This window comes from Phasianus colchicus, chromosome 5, assembly GCF_987193195.1.
Source record: "Phasianus colchicus chromosome 5, bPhaCol1.hap1.1, whole genome shotgun sequence".
In the NCBI taxonomy this organism is placed as follows: domain Eukaryota; kingdom Metazoa; phylum Chordata; class Aves; order Galliformes; family Phasianidae; genus Phasianus; species Phasianus colchicus.
In genome coordinates this window covers 50,027,141-50,049,157 of record NC_143440.1, presented here as the reverse complement: position 1 = coordinate 50,049,157, position 22,017 = coordinate 50,027,141, and the positions used below count along the sequence as shown (strand labels likewise).

The 22,017-nt window shown below is 36.5% G+C and overlaps 1 protein-coding gene across 5 annotated transcripts in view; it reads left to right on the top strand.

The window, feature by feature from the left end:
• Window positions 1–644: 644 nt before the first annotated feature.
• The window catches only part of BEGAIN (brain enriched guanylate kinase associated), a 148,222-nt gene continuing 126,849 nt past the window's right edge, over window positions 645–22,017 (top strand). For 2 of the 5 annotated variants that reach the window (XM_090141618.1, XM_090141615.1), the window contains exons 1-2: window positions 645–760; window positions 3,745–3,871. In XM_090141618.1, the coding sequence (XP_089997744.1) occupies window positions 3,824–3,871 (48 nt within the window). In that variant the 5' untranslated portion in view covers window positions 645–760; window positions 3,745–3,823. Of the gene's footprint in view, window positions 761–3,744; window positions 3,872–9,892; window positions 10,820–22,017 lie in introns of those variants that run through there. The other 3 variants (XM_090141614.1, XM_090141613.1, XM_090141617.1) reach the window with 2 other exon arrangements.

The following is a 22,017-nucleotide window of genomic DNA, read 5'->3' as shown; positions in this document are numbered from 1 at the left end:
GAAATGTACATGATTTTAAATATATGGTTACAGGGGGATGATTTTATTGCTATAATTCCGTGCCCTTATAATTGCAGCGTTTTGTGCACACTCATAAATAAGGTGATAGATTTTTATTTGTTTATTTATTTTTAATCTCAGAATATCAAAGAGAAAATATAAAACTTCATTTTCTCACATTTGCTTGATCCTATGCTTTCTGACTGGAGCTCAAGAACTCTCATACGATGACCAACTAGAGGCATGGACGGCTGCTGGTACTGCACTGTGGTGGCAATCGCAGCATTTTGGAGGAATTCAATGGATATTCTCAAAGATCTCACTTTGCTCAATTATCTGCTTATATTCAACAACACCGACTCAATCACTTTCAATCTCAAAAGCACAAGACTAACAAATTATTTCCTATATATGTGGCATATCATCACCAGCCTTGATGCTACTGAAGTATGTGACTGTACTGAAAAGCACTAATAAGTTGATAGCGAATGACCCCATGGTAAGTTGTACAGCAATTGCTTGACTATGCTCTGCAAGTGTGTGCTCTCATAGCAACACAGACAGCATATCATTCTCTGCTGGCTTCATTAAAAAGAAAACGATCCTGTCTTTCAGTTTAAAAAAAAAAAAAAGAAGAAGAAGAAAAAAAAGAAAAGCTGTAACTGTTGAAGCAGCATGCACCTAATAAGCTACTTCTAAATCTGGCTCCATCATTTCAGCCTGTGGACTAGCAGAACAGAGCTTGCAGAATCCTTCTCAAGTAAGTACTGTTTTCTTCCAGCAGCATGTCTTTTGTTTTGTTGTTGTTGTTTTTGTTATTAATATTTAGAACGTATAACAGGTAGCAAAGGAATCTTCAGCATGAAATTAGTAGTGCTGCAATATGGCAATTGAATAACTGCTTTAAATATGAATTAAAATGCTCTGCTGTTTCATTTGGCAGACATTACTGTCTTTAAAAGGAAATATTTAATACATTAAGGTACAAGACAGCAAATTATAATATGTGGATGAAGCTTCTAGCTGCAGTGTTAGAAATCTAGTGAAATTATTTATAATTGACTGTCATGATAGGGCTTTTTAAATGAGTTATGCCTCTTTTATTTGCATAATCCACATCATCCACATCGTGGAACATGTCTATTTGATCTCATCAGGACTGGAACATGTATCCTGAATATGCTTCTGCCTATTAAGAATGAAATTAGCAAAATCGTTCCTATCTTCAAGAAAGGAAAAACTCATATACTAGAGTTATTAGTAAAACCAAAGCTAACATGTAGATGTGAAATCTCCTTCAAGTTTCTATTAAATCCTGAAGGAAAATATTTGTAATGGATGACTTTGTTTAATTATACAGTGTTAATCCATCACTGTTAAACTCAACGGAGTATAGATAAAATTATTCTTTGTATAAGAAACAACATACATGCATGTCATTTGCCAAAACAAACAGCATATCCTGTATTATGTTTTTTGCAGGAGTCTTTAAACAGCTCTGATTAACATGTCTCTTCAATGTAATGAAATGGGGTGGGGCTATGGGAGTTGAAGGTTAAAAAACAAGAAACAACAATCTTTTCTTCATGTATGAATTGCAAACGTTGCAGTAGGAGTTAGAAACAGGCAATCCATGAGTCTCCCTTTATAGCTAGGTGTGCAAACACACACATACTCACATGCACACAAGTGTTTTTCCTATTTACTTCTAGCCGCTTAGCACCAGTCCCCATGACATACAACTCTGATTACAAACACGCAGGTGTGCAGCATTTGGCAAAAATAGCTGCATGTGAGACATAACAGTTCTAGTACTAATATCTTGGAAGCTTTCAAAACAGATCCTATACCTTCAAATAACATTGTTTTCCATCATATTTATTGTAGGAGAAAATAAACTGCATAAAACCAAATTGCTTAATTAACTTCCACAGAAATCTGCCTAAATACTTTCCTCCCCTTCAAGTTATCCATCTCCCAACATCCCATGAAAACAGAATTCAAGAAATTATCATTCATTTCTCCTAGTTATTGTCAAATTATTCATAACAACACATTTTAAAGCATACTGCCAAGCCAACTCATTTACATGCAGGAAAGCTTTTTTTAAACAAACTTTCCAGGACATACTGGGGAATGGAACTGGAACAACCATTTCCTTTTTTACTGTATAATAGAAATAGAAAGTCTTTAGCTGATTATGCATGGGGGCAGATAAAGAATGAAAGTAGAAATAACAAAATTGCTGCATTACAGTTATGGCGAATAATATATACCTCCTTGGCAAGCAATACTAAGCTTTCTTGGGCCAACTCTGAGCAGACTAATAAATTAGAATAAAGGGGTGGTCAAACCTGACATGCCACAGTCCTTCCCAAAGTTACTGTAAAATCTCAGAATGGCTATAACATAGACAGCAAATAGTAAAACACAATACCTTCCTCATAAGACAAAGAGAGCCATTGGTAGGGAGTAACTCTTCTAACAAGCTTTGATCCATGACTTAGTATCCTGCCAAAAGAGGAAGCCATCATTGGGAACAGTTTCTGAGACAGACTAGGAGGGTAAGTAGGGGGAAAAGGACTGTACTTGTAAGGCCTCTAGGAGGAAACAGTGTCTTCAGGATGAAGAAAGCATTACCTAGATGAAAGGCTCATTTCTTCCTTATGCTTTGTGATTATTTAATTTACCAAAGGAATGATCGTAATGAAATCCCACAAATCTACTACAGGAAAACTATTTTTATGAGAGTCAGAGCCTTCAGGGATTTGAGCCAGTACAAAAAGCAGTAAGTTTTTTCAATGTGCTCTTGAACAATTCAGTCTATCACAGAATGTACTAAATCAAATAAGCTCAAGGGACAGGAAAATAAAAAATAAACTATATAGCAACATCTTACTCCCTTTTCATTTATAAATTTGATAATTTTCATTCCAGTCTCAAATTTTCCTCTATGTTTATTCTTAACTAGTAGAATTCTATATTCCTGCAGATGTAATAAAGATGATGAGGGAAATAATGGTGTGGAAGATGTCTAAAATAATTTCTGGAATCATCACTAGGGTGGATTTTGAGCCCCCTGAATTTGCCAGTAAGGCCACAGTGGCATCATGACCTTGCAGAGTGTGGATCAAGTGTTAACTCACTTTACATCAGGCTAGGAACAGATTTAAAAGAAAACAAATTGTTATAGAAAATATTAGCATTTTGAAAATAAAGCAAAAATCAATGGATGGGAAATACTTCCATTCTATCTGCAAAAAAAAAAAAAAAAAAAAAAAAAGGAAAAATATTTTTATGTCAAGGCTGATTTTGCATGAGAAAAAAAACTCCATTCTTCCACTCAGTCTTCGTCTCTTAAATTTTCTTATGTCATTTCCTTCTCTTTGCCAAATAATAATTAAAAAATACAACAAATAAACAAACAACAACAACAAAAAAATACAGGGTCTGAGAAAAATTAAGAGAATAGTTAGAGCAAAATGAGAAATAAGAAAAGCCTAATTTGAAAGCAACATGATAGATGGACAGGTTTAAGAATAAAAGAAAGGAATTTGGCACTTTCCTAAAAAAAAAAAGGGATGTGCAAGGAACAGTGGAAGAAACTAAGACTCCTCATCCGTATATTCACAAAAGGATCAATTATTTTGCTGGCTGTTTTCACCAAAAGACTACAAAGTGAACTGGAGCCAGACTCAAATGCTAGTGCAATGCAGATGACATAGAGCTCTACCCATCCTACAGCACGGCTACAAAGAAGGCACAACGTGTGAAGAGCTCATGGAGCAGCTGGCTAAAGCAGAAGCTGAGCAAGACAAAGGGGATGTTGGCAGAGGACAGAAAGCATTTTGAGGACTCATTCACAGTCCAGGTATGGAGCCTAAGCATTAATCTGGTAAATAAACTGTTATTCACAGATGTTATTGTTTTCAATTAGCTCCATCTTTCTTAGCTGAAGACAACAATCTATCATGCAGGTGATACCACAGGCTTTTCGTGCATAGAAGTGCCAACAAGGAAAAATGGTACTGTGTATATGGTCTGAAGCTCAGCCTAGCTAGACCACAGATCTATACTATAGATCAGCCTCCATATCATTTTCAAAGCATTCCGTTTTCTGAACTGTAGATAAATAAAAGATCAGTTAAAACACTTGAAAAAAGATCACAGTCTGCAGCTTCACTTCACTGGCTTTCCTCAGCAGGAATAAAATTTGTCTTCATGGGAGATTGAAAGGGAAAAAGTCCCTTGGGAATTAAGGGCAACCAAATGTCTTATCATCTAATGCTGCGAATCACTGGCACATTTCTTTGAGCAGCTTAAAAAATATACATAACATGTCCACTGTGAACTTTTCTAATGTTAGGGATCAAATGACACAACAGCCAACAGCTTACAAGTGATATTAATGAAACAGAAATGAAAGATGTTCTGATATTATGACACCAAACATAGCAATAAGAGCCAGTGTGGAATAGAAAGCCTTTTTCCTTCTGTGGTACTGACACAAAAAAAAAACTGAAAAATTAGTTTGTTGAAACATCTTGTGCTTGCGTTTTCTCCTCCTTTAATTTTAATTCATTTTTAAGCTGCAAATAGAACTTGCATGTGAAGAAATGTGGCTGGCTCTGGTCTTACTGCAGCTGGAGTATTTGTCAGGGAACAGTGACTCTATTTTCAGGGTGATGCAGGAGCTATGCTAAAAACTTCTCTATTTTCTCTAATGTTCAACATTTCTTACAGGTTTAGCAAAGCTCCCTCTAGAGTGTAGCTATAAACTAAGCGATTAGACTTGTGACTATGCGCCAGCAAGACAGCATGGCTGTATGTTGCATTATGTTTGGTCACTCTGTAGTTGTGAGAGAGATAAATGTGTACCTTAGCCTGACAAAGAGTTAGATTAATGGAAATTTAGAGGAAATCAGATCCTTTAGATCTTTAGATTTAGAGATTGAAAGCAGAGACTACCCACAGTGCACATTCTGGCATAGAAGCACAAATATCTCAAATATCTCTAGGCCACTACAGTGTCCTTTCAAACTCTTTTCATGCCACCAAAGTTACTACATTTTCAGACTTATTTCAAGCCGGGGAAGGAAATACTGCAAAATGCTCTCCTAAAAGCAATCCAGAAAGCAATCCAGTGAGGGAGAAACACCTGTAATATTTAAGGCAATACATTTAATTGTAAAGCAGAAAGGTCAAATAAAATGATCTAAAATGAACTGCACAGAACTGCATTAAGTGCAGAGTAGTGGATAAGATTTGATAAAATTTTCATTAAAGGCAAGAGGGAAGAGTGTATCTGAACAAGAATGGACACTGGAAGGGCTGGGATATAGTTATTTTAGAAGTAGACTATCTAAAGAACATATGCATCCTTAGAGCAATATTTTGGAGCAATTACAGACTGGCTGAGGACTCACAGCAACATGATTTACAATAAACGCCTTCCATTGTAAAGGGAAAATGCATCCTTCTTTGCACCAAGAAATGCACAGAAAAAGATATAATTATAGATCCAAATTCCTGGAGTCTACCCACTGATGACAAAACTTCCTTGAAACAGCCTTGATTTGAATTAAAATAAACCCCAATATTCTTTTTAAAATCATATTTTTGCTCTATTTTTAATTAATAACCTACCCTTTTCCTATGAATCTTAATATGTTGAAAGCCTGAGAGCTTATTTTTTAATGCAAGTAATTTGCTGAATATCTAATCATCAGTGTATCAAAATGCACAATTTTAGGTATGCAAAAACTTTGCACACTTCTTTAGTACTAGAACTGTTGAATGCCTGCTTTGATCCAAAAATGAGCATATCTTCCAAAGCTCTACACAGACACTTCCTGTTGTCATAACAACCTTCTGCAGCTTTTTTGCTGCGTGGAAGTCTTGTATTTGCTTTTGAGACTATTAGCAAAAATTAAAATTCCAAAATTTTTAAAGCAGCGGTAGCATTAGAAAGCATAAGGGAACAAAGATAAATAAAGGTATGTGTACACATACAGATTTCCACAAAGCTCAGATTTCAATTTGCAATCTTCAGAGAGTGGTCTGTGAAGGTATTACTTTGCATCAATTTTTGTTTGGAAGTATTTTTTTATTCTCTTTTTTTATCCAAAATAGGCAGGTTTCTAATTACATCTGTGTATTATCACACTAAGAATGTAAATAATTCTAACTTAACCTTTAGAAAAAGCTTTGTACATTTTGATATGTAACAAATTTACTAGACAGGTCCATGAGCGCATCAGTTTTTTCAAGTGAAACACTGAATCATTATGAAAGTTCAATTAAAGCTGTGATGTTTAAGATTAATTAAGCAGGAAAGGTTAAATATTACAATGTTTATATTATGTTTAAGCTAAAACAGGATAGAACATTTCAACCACTGCATGACAGAAAATTACAAACTTGGAAGTTTCAATCCTTGGAACCAGATAATTAATTTTCATTGTTTAAATATTGTTACTATTTAGAGATACCAATTTGATCATATCCTCATTATGAAAACCTGTGTACCAATGCATGGAAATACACAATCCTTTCCTAATTTTGAAGGATAGGCAATGGTAATTACAAAAGAAAGTGTAAATGTTTGTCAAAGAATACCTAAGAAGTTAATGGCGGAGCTGCTAACGAAGAACATCACATTTACAGTCAAGTCTGTCACTTGGAACAGACTATTTTCAATCGACTTGCACAGATGACTGAATAATTACAATTATGCTCATCATTTTAAAAATAATGCAACATCAACGCAGAAGTTTTTCTCTGAGATTATTTTAGTGCTAATAGGGCAGTTTTAGAAGAATTCAGAAATAAAGCAAACATCCACCCAACAGAGGCATGTTGTAGCAAGAAATAACAGAATTATTTGATTGTTAATACAGCTCCCCGAAGGTATTTGTTTCAAGGGAATAGCCCAGCCTACTGCAGCAATGCATTGCTATTCACAGACATACCTACTGAAAAGAGGAACTCTCTATATCAGCAAAGTCTTCAAAGAGATTTGGATATATAAAGCAAATTTATTTCAGTGCTTTAGAAAGTCACTCATTATATGGAAACCAAATCACCAACATCAAATCATTAGAAGAGAGTTCAAAGTCTCAAACATTCAAATTCTTAAGCATACACTGATTTAATATTCAAATACTTGATTAGCATAGTGACTAGTGGAAATAATTCCTGTGATTCCTGTGCTCTGCAGGTAATATTTTGGTGAATTTTCTTAAGACAGGTCACTGTAAAGACAATGTTACTCCCAGCTTTGTTAACATCTATTCCAGCTAAGATTTTGAGCAGTTAACAACAAAAGTTTTATATCATTTATTTCCATTCCAGCCTAGTCTCATTCAGGTAAGAATTCTTCTGTCACTTTGCAAGGGTGGTTTTAATTTTTTTGGTTAATATTGTGTCACATTTTACCAACTAGATAAGAAGGTATGTATAAAGTCATTAGGCAGAAACAGCTGAAGAAAGAGAAGAGGCAGTATTAAAACCCCTCAAATATACTCAAGCTAGTTTACCTCTAGCATACAACCCAATATCTTTCCTATTTTTCTTTTAAAATATTTTATTGCTGATGACATTTTAAAACAAATGGTCTACTTCCTACAATATGAAATAATTCTATCAGCCATTTCTGTTATCTGTTACACAGACTTCTGTCACATTCGCAGCTTAAAATTTGCACATATGCAGTAGATGAATTTGTGTTTGGAGTTAACGCTGCTTTGTTCATGCACAAATTATCACAGTCCTTCATGAATAAAAAGCTCTTCACCAAATATGTACAAGCCATTCCAGATGCTGGATCAAGAATGAGGCTTACTCTGTTTCTGAAACAGATATTTTAATAAAGTCCATTAAATCTGCAGCACTGCCACTTTCCCAGGCTCTGACGGATCTTGGAAAGGAGTTCTGAGATGCACTAGCATAGACCTTACCTCCCAGGGGAATCCAATTTGGTTCAGTGAGTAACCACAAGTTTGCAGACATCTGTGTGAGGACATACAGAAAAAGAAAGCCCTAAATTCTGCCTTTACAAGGAGAGAAAAGTGTTGTATTCTGTGACTGCATTGAAAAGGTCATGAAGATCTTAGTGTTGACAACAGAAAGCATTCGCTGCCTCTTCATGCTGTCACCATTCACCTTCAAGTGAAGGTGAAATAACCCTGTGTGAATAGGGTTTATGCATTTTAATCCACATTGTTTCTTTGATGAGGATAATATTTGTAACATACAATGTAACGGCACAGTACCACAGAAAATATAGAAGCATTTCAGAAAATAATTCTAGTAAAAGCAATTGATTTCCGATGTGTTAAAAGGATCTTTTGCCCCCCCAATATTTGCAAAATTAATGCACTTACTGTGTTAATTTGAGAGATCTGCAAGACTTCAGCAGCTTTTATGAGCAATGATTTAAATGAGCCCTGGAATTGTCAATGTGGAGTCAATAAATTATATGTGATGGGCCAAATGACTAGTAATGAGGGACCTAAATACAATGTCTGCTTGGAAATCTATTGGAATTACATTTTAAACTGAACTGCTGCTAACATATGAGCTATATATGGTATTTTAGAATATGCTCCTCATTTACTGTTTTTTCCCTGCTTGCCATCTTCTCATCTACCTCAATCCCTTCCAGAGATCCTTTTCACATCTTCCTGCCCTCAGGGCTTAAGGGAGATCACTGCTTATAATCCACTTAACTTTTCTTTCTCCACATGACATATTTGGAAATGTCTGATTCCCACCAGACAAAAATGATTAAATCATAGAATGATTTGTGTTGGAAGGGACCTACCTTAAAGATCATCTAGTTCCAACAACTCTATCATGGATAGGAACACCTTCCAATAGACGAGGATGCAAAAAATCCCACCCAATCTTTCAGGGATAGGGTATCCATAACATTTCTGGGCAACCAGCTTGGTGCCTCATCACTCCCATAATAAATAATTTCTTCCTAATATTTAATTTACATCTATTCTCTTTAGCAGATTCACATAAGAAAAAAAGGCGTTAAATAACATGCTTTCCTAAAGTAAGAAAAGCAAACAAACCAACCACCTTCTGAATTGTCGGTTAACCTGTGAGATCACAAAGACTACTTATAGTAGCTGAAATCAGCCTATACGTTCCTGTATACACAAAGCAAAAAATAAAAATTCTGCTCATCAAAGTTCATAGTTGCCCATTTGTAAGGAGCGAGAAGAGTCTCACATGCAAAGAAGTGGGGAAAAAAAAGCATCACTAATGCTTTAGATTCATTTCTAATGCTATGTGACTGCACCTTGCTTGATTTAAATCTTTAACAAATTATTTTGGAATGAAAAAAAGGCTGGAACATGCAAGTAGAAGTTGTGAATCACATTCTTTTTGGCTTTCTGGGTCCAGCAGATCTGCCTCTAAACTTTCCAATAGAATAGCAAACACTAGTAGCATTAGGACAATATAGGATGACCTTCTCTACTATTGGATTTTAAAAAGCCCTGAAACAGAATCACCCCAGACTTTACTTAGTGAGAATTGATTTACATCATGGTAGTTTGGTTTCCAGATCAACAGGCAGGACTATATCATATGCTGATTCAGATCAATGAGAGCCCATGCTCATCCACTAAGCACTCAATACCCTGGAAAATTTGCATGTCCTATAGATTCTGTTGATTAGCATGGCTAATTAAAATGATGAGAATGTGCTATTGATCTAATTATGAAACATATGCATAATTTGGGATGCATATGGGATAAAATGTGGTGGCTGTACTATTACGTCTTTCAAAGACATTCCCATTGCCTTACAAGATAGAGAGGATTTACAGGAGTACCACTTTCATTGATGCCAGCTGACATACCGACACAAAAATAAATGGAGTCACAGTCAAAGGGCTCCATTTCCCCTGTTAAGCCAGAGGGTGCTGTGCCTGGAAGACCAGCCAAACAAGAGGGGGTTGGCAGGGTGACTAAAGAAAGAGCACACTGTGCACCCACCTCCACATCTGTAGCAGAAGCAGGAACTGATGTGGAGAGGAAAGTCTCTGGAGATTTGACAATGAACAGTTACTCAAAACGCTGCAGCTCCAGTGAGGACAGCTTTGAGTTACAGGGTAGCACAAGGTCAGAAGCTAAAAGCTTTGTTAAAAGCAAAAATAAGGATGAAGGCTATCGACCCCATCGATCAAAGCACAGTCAGAAAGGGGGTGAAAAAACCCATGGACTGGAACACACTTCTCTATATCCTGCAGAAATTGGGAATGCCAGCCAAAAGCTCCCGAGGCAGAAGACAACACAGAAGAAAAGCAGTTCCTCTGCATCTGACTTGAGCTTGGTGAGTCAAGGATCATCAAGTTCATTGTCTGTCGTGGAAGAAAAAATTGAAGCCAAACTCAAATTCTCTCAATTTATTAATGAAGTTACCTTCAGAGTGCTCGATCCCATGAGTTTGAGGTCATATCGAGCTGCTAAACTGAAAAACACCTTTCCATCTGGTGTGAGAAGCCTAGATGACTTACGTATTAAGAGAAAGTCTCCTGAAAGCTGGAAAGAGAACGCTGTAGTTGGGAAAACTCATCAAGAAGTAGACTTAGAGAGCTTGAGAAGTGACGAAGTTGTGGCTGGAGCACGGACACGCAAATTAGAGAAGTCTTTGTCACTGGATACAGGTCCCTCTCTCAAGTCATTTGATAATGGTGCCTCATGCAGAACAAGATCTGGTTTGCCAGTAGAAATTATGATTTCTCAAAGCAAAGAAATGCCAGCCACAAAATCTGCATCTCTGCCTAGAAGTACAAGCATGGTGAGCTCTCTCTCAAATCACTTATTTGGGTTATTTATGACAAATGTGCACTAATGAAACTGTTTGAGAAGGTTGCTTTCTACCTAGGTTTTTTAGTGGTATTCAACTCCGTGTCATATGAAGGGAAGGAAAGACAGGATACACCTCTCCAGACCTTTCCACTGTTATTCATCTGTATGAGATTAAATGAGGTATTTCTGCACTGCAATGAAGCATACGTATAACCAGATCAGCGGAAGATAAGCAGTCAGGTAGTTCTCCGAGTAAGATAGCTTCATGTGTAGAGGGTTCTATGACAGCCAAGCTCACTAGGTTAGAACTTGCTCAGGTATTTCTACACAAAACAAGTATATTCTTTTAGTAAGTTTAAATACTATCTTAAGTAACTACTATCCTTGCTGCTAAGGTTTGAGTGTCTGGAGTTAATATATGTTACCTGACAATTTCTTTACTGATTTTTCTAAAAAACAAACAAAAAAAAACCATATATTTATCTTAAAATGACAAAGAAAAAAATAAAGACTGAACCTTTCTTCTATGGTCTGGACAAAACTATGTATTTATTTTTCATTGTGAGATTATTTGCTTGGCTGAGGATGGGATTTTTTATACCTACCCAAGTTGGTGAAGGGAGGTAGTTGTTCTTTGGCATGGTCAGAAATCCTGAGCTGTTGAACCTGGAAGTGATACATTATGTTCTTACACCTCTTAAGCAAAGGTTGTAGTCCTACATGACCAAACCCGGAACTGCCGTTCAAAACTATGTATATACATAGATGAAGACAAGAAAGGAATAGTGGGATCGGGGGGACCAGGGATGGGTGAGGGTAGGGGGGCGGAGGAATAGTTAAACAGAACATCTAAAGATTCATGTCTTCCACTTGCAAAAATTTTGACGTCAGTGCAATTTGTTTAGTGCAAATTCTTACCTGAAGCATGCCTAGGAAGACGAAAAAGGATGATCATTCAGACAATCTTTGGTGTCATTATTGTAAAGATATTGTAAAAAATCTGATTTATATAAATGTACATTTGAACATATACAGAACATTACATAACATTTTTTCATGTGTTGGTTGCCAATGTATTATTCATACGTAGAATACTATCTCTAAGAGAAAGAAATAATTAGGTTACATAGAATTAAGTTCAAAAACAAGATAGAAATACAACAGCACAAATCTTGAAGTACATGAAAGAACACGCTTGAAAGTTTGAGGTTGAGAAAGTTGCACTTCATTAAAAAAAAAACAACTGAGATCCTGCCACTTGTCTGATATGTTTTCTGCAGACATTTGAGGAGTTCACAACAATGCATGTACTACTTTTTATAGGTCTATATAGGATCCAGACCTACTACAGTGATTTTCAACTTTCAGAATTCTGAGAACTGTTACAAATCTTCAGGAACATTTCAGCAGCAAGTATTTATGTATTAGCAAAGTGCTGCAAATGAAGTGAAATCTCACCAAGAAAAAAAAAAAACCTGCTTCACTGTAGATACTTGCAGAGGAATTGCAGACAGCTAATAGCATCAAAAAGATAATCTATTTACTTAAATGGGGTTCTGATAGGTAGAAAGTAATTACTAAATACAACAATTTATTTTTATATGTTGTACCAAATTTGGAGTGCTTGGATGAATTAGAAGAAAAGTAAAATAATTTAACCAGATGAAAGCAAACTGAACACACACCAAACCAGAGGAGGGTACACAACTCAAGACTATGTCATACTTCCAGGTTGGAAAAAATGACCTGCTCAGTAGGTTGAAAAAAATCAGGGAAATGTTGAAAAGGGTTGTTGACAATGAAAAGAGCTTCTCAGTACTGGGAGGAAATGCTTATTGCAGTCTGCCAAAGGACAGATTTGCATAGAAAGAAATATGAATGCACCCAAAAAAAAATGCATTTGCCTCACATCTAAGCTATGTCTGGCTTGTATCTTTTATTCTACATTTTTTCTCAGATGGGCACACAAGTCACATATGGCATTGGAAAATGCCACATGATCATCCTTCCTTGCCTCCCTCTCATTGTGTTTTCTCACACAACATTGCACACTCATACAAGTGTGCTCTCCTCTGCCTTGCAAATTGGAGATGACCATCAGGCTGCCAGTAGTTTCAAAGCGTTTTGTCAAAAGAGATACAAGAATACATGGCTTCATTCCTTTGCCAAATATTGGAGAGAGGATATTGGTCATTACTCTTCACCATTTGGAGGCATCAGTTAAATACAATAGTTTTCAAATTTCTTTCCTTTAAATGCATTATCATATGAAGTGAATATAGCCACTGAATTCCTAGCTAAATAAACCGTAACAACTTCAAACTGTTATTTTTTCTTTATCTAAAGATTCCTTAAAAGAGCCTGTATGTTTAGTAATACTGTAGAAGAATCACAGGTCAAAATAATTGAAGGCGAGCACTGCAAGCTAAGTACTAAAAACTTCAGTCAATTGGGACAGCATTTGCTTAGTACATTCACGGATTCTGATTGCATCATTATAATCTCTCTCCTTCTGATACCAACGCGGACTGTTTTTCTAATTCTGTGCAAAACTACTGTGAAATTGTCACTTAGGCTGCAATAGTAGTAAGTAACATTGCAAATGTATACAGATACATATTCTTGGATCTTCCAGGATTGGTAAAGTAGCTTTTAAATATCTCATAAGAGACAGGCAGTCAAATATTCTAAGCTACGAGATCTAATGACCAAAGCAAACAGCAGTTCTCTCTCACTCTGAGCTCATCTGAAATCAGAGACAAAACTAATTTTCCACTGATTCAGTTATCTTAAATATCTTCTCAATCTCTGAGAGGTTATTTTAGTTTTAAGGAACATAATAGTATTAGTTGCACCAGCAGCAGCCAAGCTGGGACAAGATTGAGCTCAGCAAAGAATGGCAGTCCAAGTATTTATCCAGTTTCATCAGTTAGAGTGCTAAATCCTCTTCTTCATTTTATTTTTGACATTTATGGCACACTCTCAAGATGTTAGAAGCCAAGAAGGCCATGTGTGGTTTCACCTATAGCTAACTTAACACCTCCTGTCCCAGTAATGTAGCATTGACTCCTTTTCCCCCCTTCTAGGAGGAATGCAGCAGCTTTGTACTGTAGGAGAGATCAGCATAATGTTTTTAGAGCAGCAGATGTGACATCGTTTTACAAGCAACAGTATGAGCAGATGGTGTTTAGAGAGTTCTCCTTGCCTGCTCTAAAACACCTCCGTTGGGTCACTAATGGATCCTTCGTCTAGTTGAACACAGTACATAAAGCTGTAATGTTCCCAAGATGACGCATATGGTCATTTACAGCTTCTCAGCTCATCAAATACAAATTAGATCAAAATCTTCTTTACAAAGCGTAGACATCTACAAGTCAGTACTCAATAAAGTAAGCTATGTATTCAAGACAGGAAAGAATAAAAAGTCTGAACTGCTTGACAATAAAAACAATATTTTTTCAATGAAATTAAATATCTCACTAAAAACAATTATAATTTTTGAAGTTAGGGTTTGTACTTGGTTTCTCCACCACCACCACCATCCATTTTTAGAGAAGGAAAGCAGCATGTGACACAGAAGGAGCTCGATAAATGAACACATGTTATTATGACGCTGAATTTGTTCAAGGTACCTCACTTGAGTTGGGACAATCCCAGATGTGCGTACAGACTGGGGAAAGAACTCACTGAGAGCAGCCCTGAGGAGTAGAACTTGGAGGTTCTGGTGAACAAGAGCTGGATGCAATCCAGCAGTATGCACTTGCAGATTGTAAGGTCATCTGTATTCTAGGCAGCAAAAACAGAGGGGTGGCCAGTAGAGAAAGAGAAATAATTGACCCTTTTTTGCTCTTTCCTTGTGAGGCCTCATGAGCAGTTCTGCATCCAGGCTGATGTCCCCAGTGCAAGAAAGATATGGAGGTGTTGGAGCTGGTCCAGAAGAGAACACAAAAATGATCAGAGGGCTGGAGCCCCTCTTCTGTGGAGAAAGGCTGACGGAGCAGGGACTGTTTAACTTGGAGAAGAGAAGGTTCCCGGGGAGACATTATGAACCGGCCAAAATTATAAATATGAGGGAAACCAACTTTTTATGTTGTCTAATAGTAATAGGATAAAGGGGATCATTTTATGCTAAAAGAGGGCAAGTTTAGATTAGATACAAGGAAGAAATAATTCATCACAAATGTGGTAAGGCACTGGAAAAAGTTGTCCAGAGGTGTGGATTCCCCATACTTGAAGGCATTCAAGGGCAGACTGAATGGAGTCCTGGGCAACTTGATCTACCGCATGGCAACCCTGCCCATGGTAGGGAGCTGAAATCAGATAATCTTTAAGGTCCCTTCCAACCCAAGTCATTCTATGATTCTGTGAATTTCTGCACAGTAATTAGGGCTCCATCCAGAACATAAAATCATTTTTCACCCAAATGTACTAATTGCCATCACTGGAGTGGCTACTCAGTTAGAGAAAAATGCTGAGCACATGCATTTCACATTGATTTTGATATCTCTTGGCACCAGCCACAGGAAAGCAGCATTGGCAATCAAGATGTTTAGTGTTCATTTTCCAGAAATTTGTTTTAATATAACTTTTCCCCTTCCTTTGAGTTTGAAAATCACTTCTCAATTGCACACTCTATCTTTGGGTGCCTCTAGAAAGAAGTAGTACTTTCAGAGTAATGGAAGTTACAACAGGTTCATAACAATTACCATTAGCAGAGATTCCTGAAAATTGCAAAGCCAGACAAGGGAAGGTAGAAAAATAAGAAGTAGAAAAAAAACCAATAGATTTTTTGTCTCTGGCCCAGGTTTTGTCTAGCAACCTTTATGTGTAATTTGTGACAATGAGTTTTGAAGGTATTTCAAATCACTTTTTCTTTTCTTCCTTCAAATACAAGTAGGTGTTTATCATGTTTATGAACAGATTTTTCACCCTGCCATAACATAGCTTTGGTATATCATAGAAGCAAAAGACCTCAGCACACAGTGGATCTCTCCCACAGGCACATGCAGTAATTAACATAACCATTTTGTCTGGTGAACATAGTGAAAATCTGTGGATATTACCAAGAGATTGCTCAAGTGCAAAACACTGCTGAAAAGTTGCTCTGATAAAGTTTTCACTTGCAATTGATAGTTTTGCCCCATTTGTTCAGTGGCTTCCAGTTCCTTTAAAATTTTAACCACTGCTGTACTACAGTTAATGGAAACACAGATATAACCTTTCTCTTCTCCCTAACATGCTATAACATCACCTGAAGAAAAAAAAATTCTTAATATGAACTTTGCACAGCATGCATTTTGGGGACAGAATGCAGGGATACAGTATGGTTGTCTACCATAGATGCAATTAAAATACCCTGTTTTCTCTGTAGGTCTTGGTATTCTGTATTTTTGACCTACAATGAGAATGACAAATTCCAAGAACAGATACTTTTTATGAGTTAAAGGATGGATTGTTTTATATTAGATGTGGTCTGTCCTCAGTGAAATGAAACCTACCTGCTGCAGCACTGTGCACTCATGTCTCACAATACTGTGAAATGCATGCACTGACCTCAGGTCCCCTCCATTTGGGAAGATGCTTCATATTTGTAGAATATATATCTTTTCAAGAAGCTCTACAAAAGTTGATTTTTTCCTCTTTGCAAAGAAGCTTTAATTTGGCCTTATCAAATGAAATGAAATTCAGTGCCAGGAGTTCTAGATGACAGAAAAACATGTCTTGAAGATAAGAAAGAAGTAGTAGATGCCATAAATCTTGGCTTTGAAAGTCTCCCAGCACATTTTTTAGTAAAAATACTAAGAGGTAGATTCAAAAATGATTAGACAAACCTCTTGAAGAAGTCATTCATAATATTCAGTTGTGAGTGGGGTCTCAGTGGGACAAGCTAATATCAACTATTTGATATTAGCAAGAAAATGAATTTATTTGAGATATCACTATCATTGATATACAGAGAGTAAATAACACATGCAATTCTGCAAGTCTGATTTGAAAGTACATTACTGCACTTGTACTCTTGTGTAATGATATTGAGAAGATGCTTGTGAAATTTCCAGTAAGCTGACTCCTGACAATAAGCAGGCACTTATTGTGTTCAAAAAAAACTTTCCCATTTTCAGCCTTGTTGGAAAAGCCTTCAAATCTTTTTTTTTTTTTTCCTGTGTTGTACCAAACTTATTCAGTACGTAGAGTGAACAGAAGTTTTTTGTCATCTACATTTCACTGTGACACCCTTCCTCATATTACCATTGTATCTAAAACAATTTCTTTTTTTCATTACTAAAATGATATTCCACAATTTCTTGAGAGCTTAATGATGGAAATGTTCAAGTAAGCTGGATTACCTATTGCTGAACAGCTAGCTTGTAGACTGCAGGCTGCGTAGCCTTCTGTTAAGATTCTGTTGGCCACCAGCTCCTATTTTCTGACAGTAAATTCAAATACCTGCAAGGATAAACTAAAATTATTCTAATACACAACTGCATGAGTTGAGCTTATGAGCACTAATGTTTGATGTTATCTAGGTAAGAATGACCAGTGATATAGCAGTATCTGCCTCCTGTTCAGATAATGAGAACATTCAAAACAAAAGAAAATGAGGTATAAATACTTGGCTTGTTCATACAGAACAATTTTTATGCTAGGAATAAAGAGACATTTGCCCTAAAGAAAATCTATTCCCTAGATAACTGTAGGAACAAAACCTAGCTACATGAATATGGTTAAAATGAGCAGCTGTTGAATATTCAAAAACTGGTTCACAACCATTTATTTCTACAGGAGCCAGCCAGACCTTCATACCACTTTCTTTGCTGAGCTCGGTGTTGTGAGTTCACAGAAAGTACTAGACACATCCTATTCTTGGAGACTCAGAGCTGAATCATAGTCTTGCAATGAGAAAACTGGGACTGCTTGTGATATCAGCAGGAACCAACATAGCAATGGCCAGCAGAGCTTGGCCTTGGGAGGAAGAATTAAATACTATTTGGGACTGAAAGGCATTCATAGACTGCAATTGTCCTGGATACCAGGGGCACAGCAGAGAAAAACTTCCTAGCTGCTAGGAACTCCAGTAACCTGACAGCAACAGGGCAGGGAAACACAGGATGGATGGAGACGCTTCACTGCTGCCACTCTTGCTGAGCTGATCTCTGAACAGCAACGGAAGGTAAAATACTGCCCAGTACACAAGAGGTTATCACAAGGAGGAATTGTAGATGTCCCTATTAATTGCAAGGGAGTTAGACAAGATGACCTTTAAAGACTATCAACTGAAATGATTCTATGAAACAGAATTACGATATTGCAAAGAGAACAAAACCAGGGTTACCCAGTCAATATTGGGATTTTAAATGGAAAAATAAATTGATAATAAGACTGCTAAATTGTCTTCATAGAGGCCTGCAGTTAACATTAAAACACAAGAAAAGTCTCTTAATTTGCCTTATATATGTTTTCTTTCTCCACTTTTCAATATTTTGAGGTTTTCTCTTGCTTCTTATTTGACTGTTCCAGGAAACATAAAATGGATGCTAAGTCAGTCAACAAAGTTACATGATGTGAGGGCTCAGTCCATTACAATCAATGCAGTTAATTAAAAATACAGTCAAAAGAGAAGTGGGGATGAGAATTGGAACACAATAAATAATTAAAATGAAATTAGTTTGGCTCCTTCTGAGACAAACTCAGTCCCTAGTTAAAATAAAATGACTTTTTGCCTCATTCATAGCAATAACAGCAAACTTAATAGAACTATCAGTTCTCCTTCCAATGCTACCTACCATATAAGTGCAGAAGTCCCACACCCCAACTTCCTTTTGCTCCACTATCTTCCTCAGCATCAATCTGCTACTCAGTTCTCAGCACCAGGACACTGGGAGATGGTCCAAGGAGTTTCAAACACTAAGCAGGAAAGAAGCCTATGGTGGTAGAAAATAACTTGAAATCTTTTAATTATTCCAACAAAATATGAAACATTCCCTTATAGATGCAGGGAAACTGTTGGCAAATAATTATTTATCTGTTTATTTATTTGGGGATTAGGCAAAGGCAGAAAGGACTGATCCCTTCTCAACAGCTAGCTGCTTATTTGTACCTTTCTTATAGCCATCCTGAAGTGTAACACTAGCAGCGAGGGAAGAAGCCTGGGAAGGAAAGAGGCTTTGTTCCTCAAGCACCAGGCCTTCAGAACAGATGCTGGGAACTAACATAGCCAGTTTCATTTCTGAGCTCAAGTCTGCAGGAATCATTTATACAGGTTATTGTGTCTCTGTCTGATAATACCACAGCAGTGTTACATCTCTATAAATTGTGTATTGACAGCTGCGGTTGGTTTCCTGCTTTTCATGTATTCATTCACATCTTAAATGTTCCTTCCTTCCTTGAAGGATATAAATCTCTCCCCCGTGTTGGGAAATGTTAGTGACAAAGAACAGGATGCTGAGAAGAAACTTTCAGCTTTCATTTCCTCAATGCATAAAATTTCCAGTTCTTTCAGAAGGAAGAAACAAATGAGCCCTTCTGGCTGAGTCACTATTTAATAATGTAATAATTAGCTAAACATCATGACAACTAGGCATTATGTATTTTCCACTCTTATTGGACTTCTATCATCAGAAGAAAAACAACAGGTAGCTTTTCTAGTAATTCAGTTATTTTAGTGCCACAGATCAATAGTTTGATTCTTGCAGTTCTCAAAGATATGAAGCCTAATAGCTATAATAAATACTAGCATGTGTCCTCGAAGCTGTAGTGGAATTTTACAGAGGTGTATGTGCACGGATTTAATACCTCAGGAAGAGCTACCTGACATATTTATTTTAAATCTTTATTTTCTGTTGAACATTAAAGACCACAGTTGTTCCAGTGCTAAATGTGGCTTTGCATAGTAACAGCTTCTTTTCTAGGTACGCATTGTTGCAAAATATAGGTAAAACTGGTCATGTATTGGGTCTGCCACCATATTTGAGATCAGTAAAAACTTTTCTGAGATGGTAAAAAGCAAGAGAGGACATCATAATGTTTTTTCATATAATTGTCTACACTGGTTTATTGTATAACTTTGTTAAACTTGGAACTGTACCCCTTCCACCAACTGTAAAATTAGAACTAATCATGAAAAAATCCATGTTGCTTTGCGTAATGTTTCAGTTTCTTCACATAAAATTGATTGTTGCAGAAATATACCTCGGAATGTGGAATGTTGAATCTCTCATAGAATTATCAATTCCTTCCCTTATTAGTATAGCTGGAGAAGTCCTTATGCTAATGTATACAGGAAAATTGTCCAGTACCCCTGCAGTACTTATAGAACAATAGAATCATAGAATATCCTGAGTTTGAAGAGCCTCAAAAGAAGACAACTTGTGATTCCACAAAGGATCACTTGAAAATTAAACCAAATGTCCAAGAATGTTGTCTAAATGCTTCTTGAACTCCAGCAAGTTTGTTCTAAGATCAATCTCTGGAACTATGGCCTTTGGTGACAAGGTTCAATCTCTAACACCATACCACCATCAGCTTCTGATATCATGGGCCAACAAAATAAAATAAGAGGCATTACTTTTAGAGCATGTCTCATAATTCTGGAGTGGTCTGCAGGTATCCAAGATTAAATCAATCCATTTACTCATCAAAAATGAACTGTCAAATATTTCCTTCAATCATTCTCGATTCTTAGAACATCTAGGTCTTCCTTGGACATGTATATTGACACATTATGACTTTTCCCAGGCACATGAATGGCAGGCTAGTTGGATATTTCTCTGTGTGCTGTTTTGAACTTCCCTGCCACCCAGCAATCATCCTCAAACACTTCCTCACTTGTCTTGAATCTTTGTCCTTTTTCATTCAGTTAACAATTCTTCCACAAAGCAAATGACTCACCATGATTTACTTGATAATGGAATATGGTCACCTGGCTCAACAGAACATCAGCTTCCTTTTTATGGGGTACTCAGATGCATTACCTCTGTCTTTAACTATTTGTCTTCCATTGTTTGTAAATGTTATGTCCTGATAACAATGTATCTGAACAGCAAAAGCTCATAATCCAACAACAAACTTAAAATAGCCCTGTTTTCTTTGACTCCTAGTTACTGATCTGTCTTCTACTGCAGTGTCACTCACTTGGCCTCTGTTACTATCCTGTTTTTCAAGGACATAAATAACTTGATGCTTTCTGATTCTCTCAAAGAATTTGCAAAATATTCTATGATTCATGTAATTATCTTTACGTTAGATCTAATTCAACACCGCTCTTGCCTGATACAGTTTATCCTTATTCTTGTTTCCTTCAACATTTTGAATTCTCAGCAATATCTACAGTGTTAGTGCACTGTCAACCCCTGAAAACCTTGTCCTATGTGCAATGACTTTCATGACATGGCAAATTTAGACATCTTATTTAAGGTTTGTCCTAAATCTTCCAGCAGCTGGTGACTTTTGCTCCAGCACAACCCAACTCACAGCTTCTCTGAACTGAAGGCTGATGGAGTTCAGACAGAGCACAGTCACTATATTTGCACTTTCCTTTTATAGCTCAAAGTTAAAAATACCTTGTGTTTTTATGTCAAGCACAGTGCTCAACCCTCTGTAATAGTTTTACACTTAAATTAGTATGTCTGGATTAACTGGGAACCATTAACTTCAGAACAAGTGCAGCAGTCCTTACTACTGTCGGAAATAAATCTACTTACTGATTATGTTGTTTCCATAAAATGCACCATAAAAATATTTTCCACTTTTCTTCTGAATTTTCAAAAAATAATGGATCTAGTTGACATGTTCACAACTCTGATTTTTGTTCTATTCTGTACTTCATATTTACAGCTGCTACAGTGGAATACAGTACTTCAAATAAATTCTCTTTTATCATTTCCAATACCCCCAGTTACTGAATACATTAAAACTTAAGCAACTGCCCTGTTTGTTCATTATGTTAACAGCTTGCCTCCCAAAATATAAAATGAACAAGCAAAAAACAAAAAACAAAAACCACCAAATGCACAAAAGAAAAATAATGGAAAAAAAATAGTTACAGCTTTTCATACACTTTCAGCGTAAATACCTGAAATTACCTATCACTGGGTTTTCAGTGATTAACTTATATTTGGAAAAATATGTTTTGAGGATTATGACAGATATTGTAAGAAGAAAAAAACTAATAATTCTCTTGTGGGTATT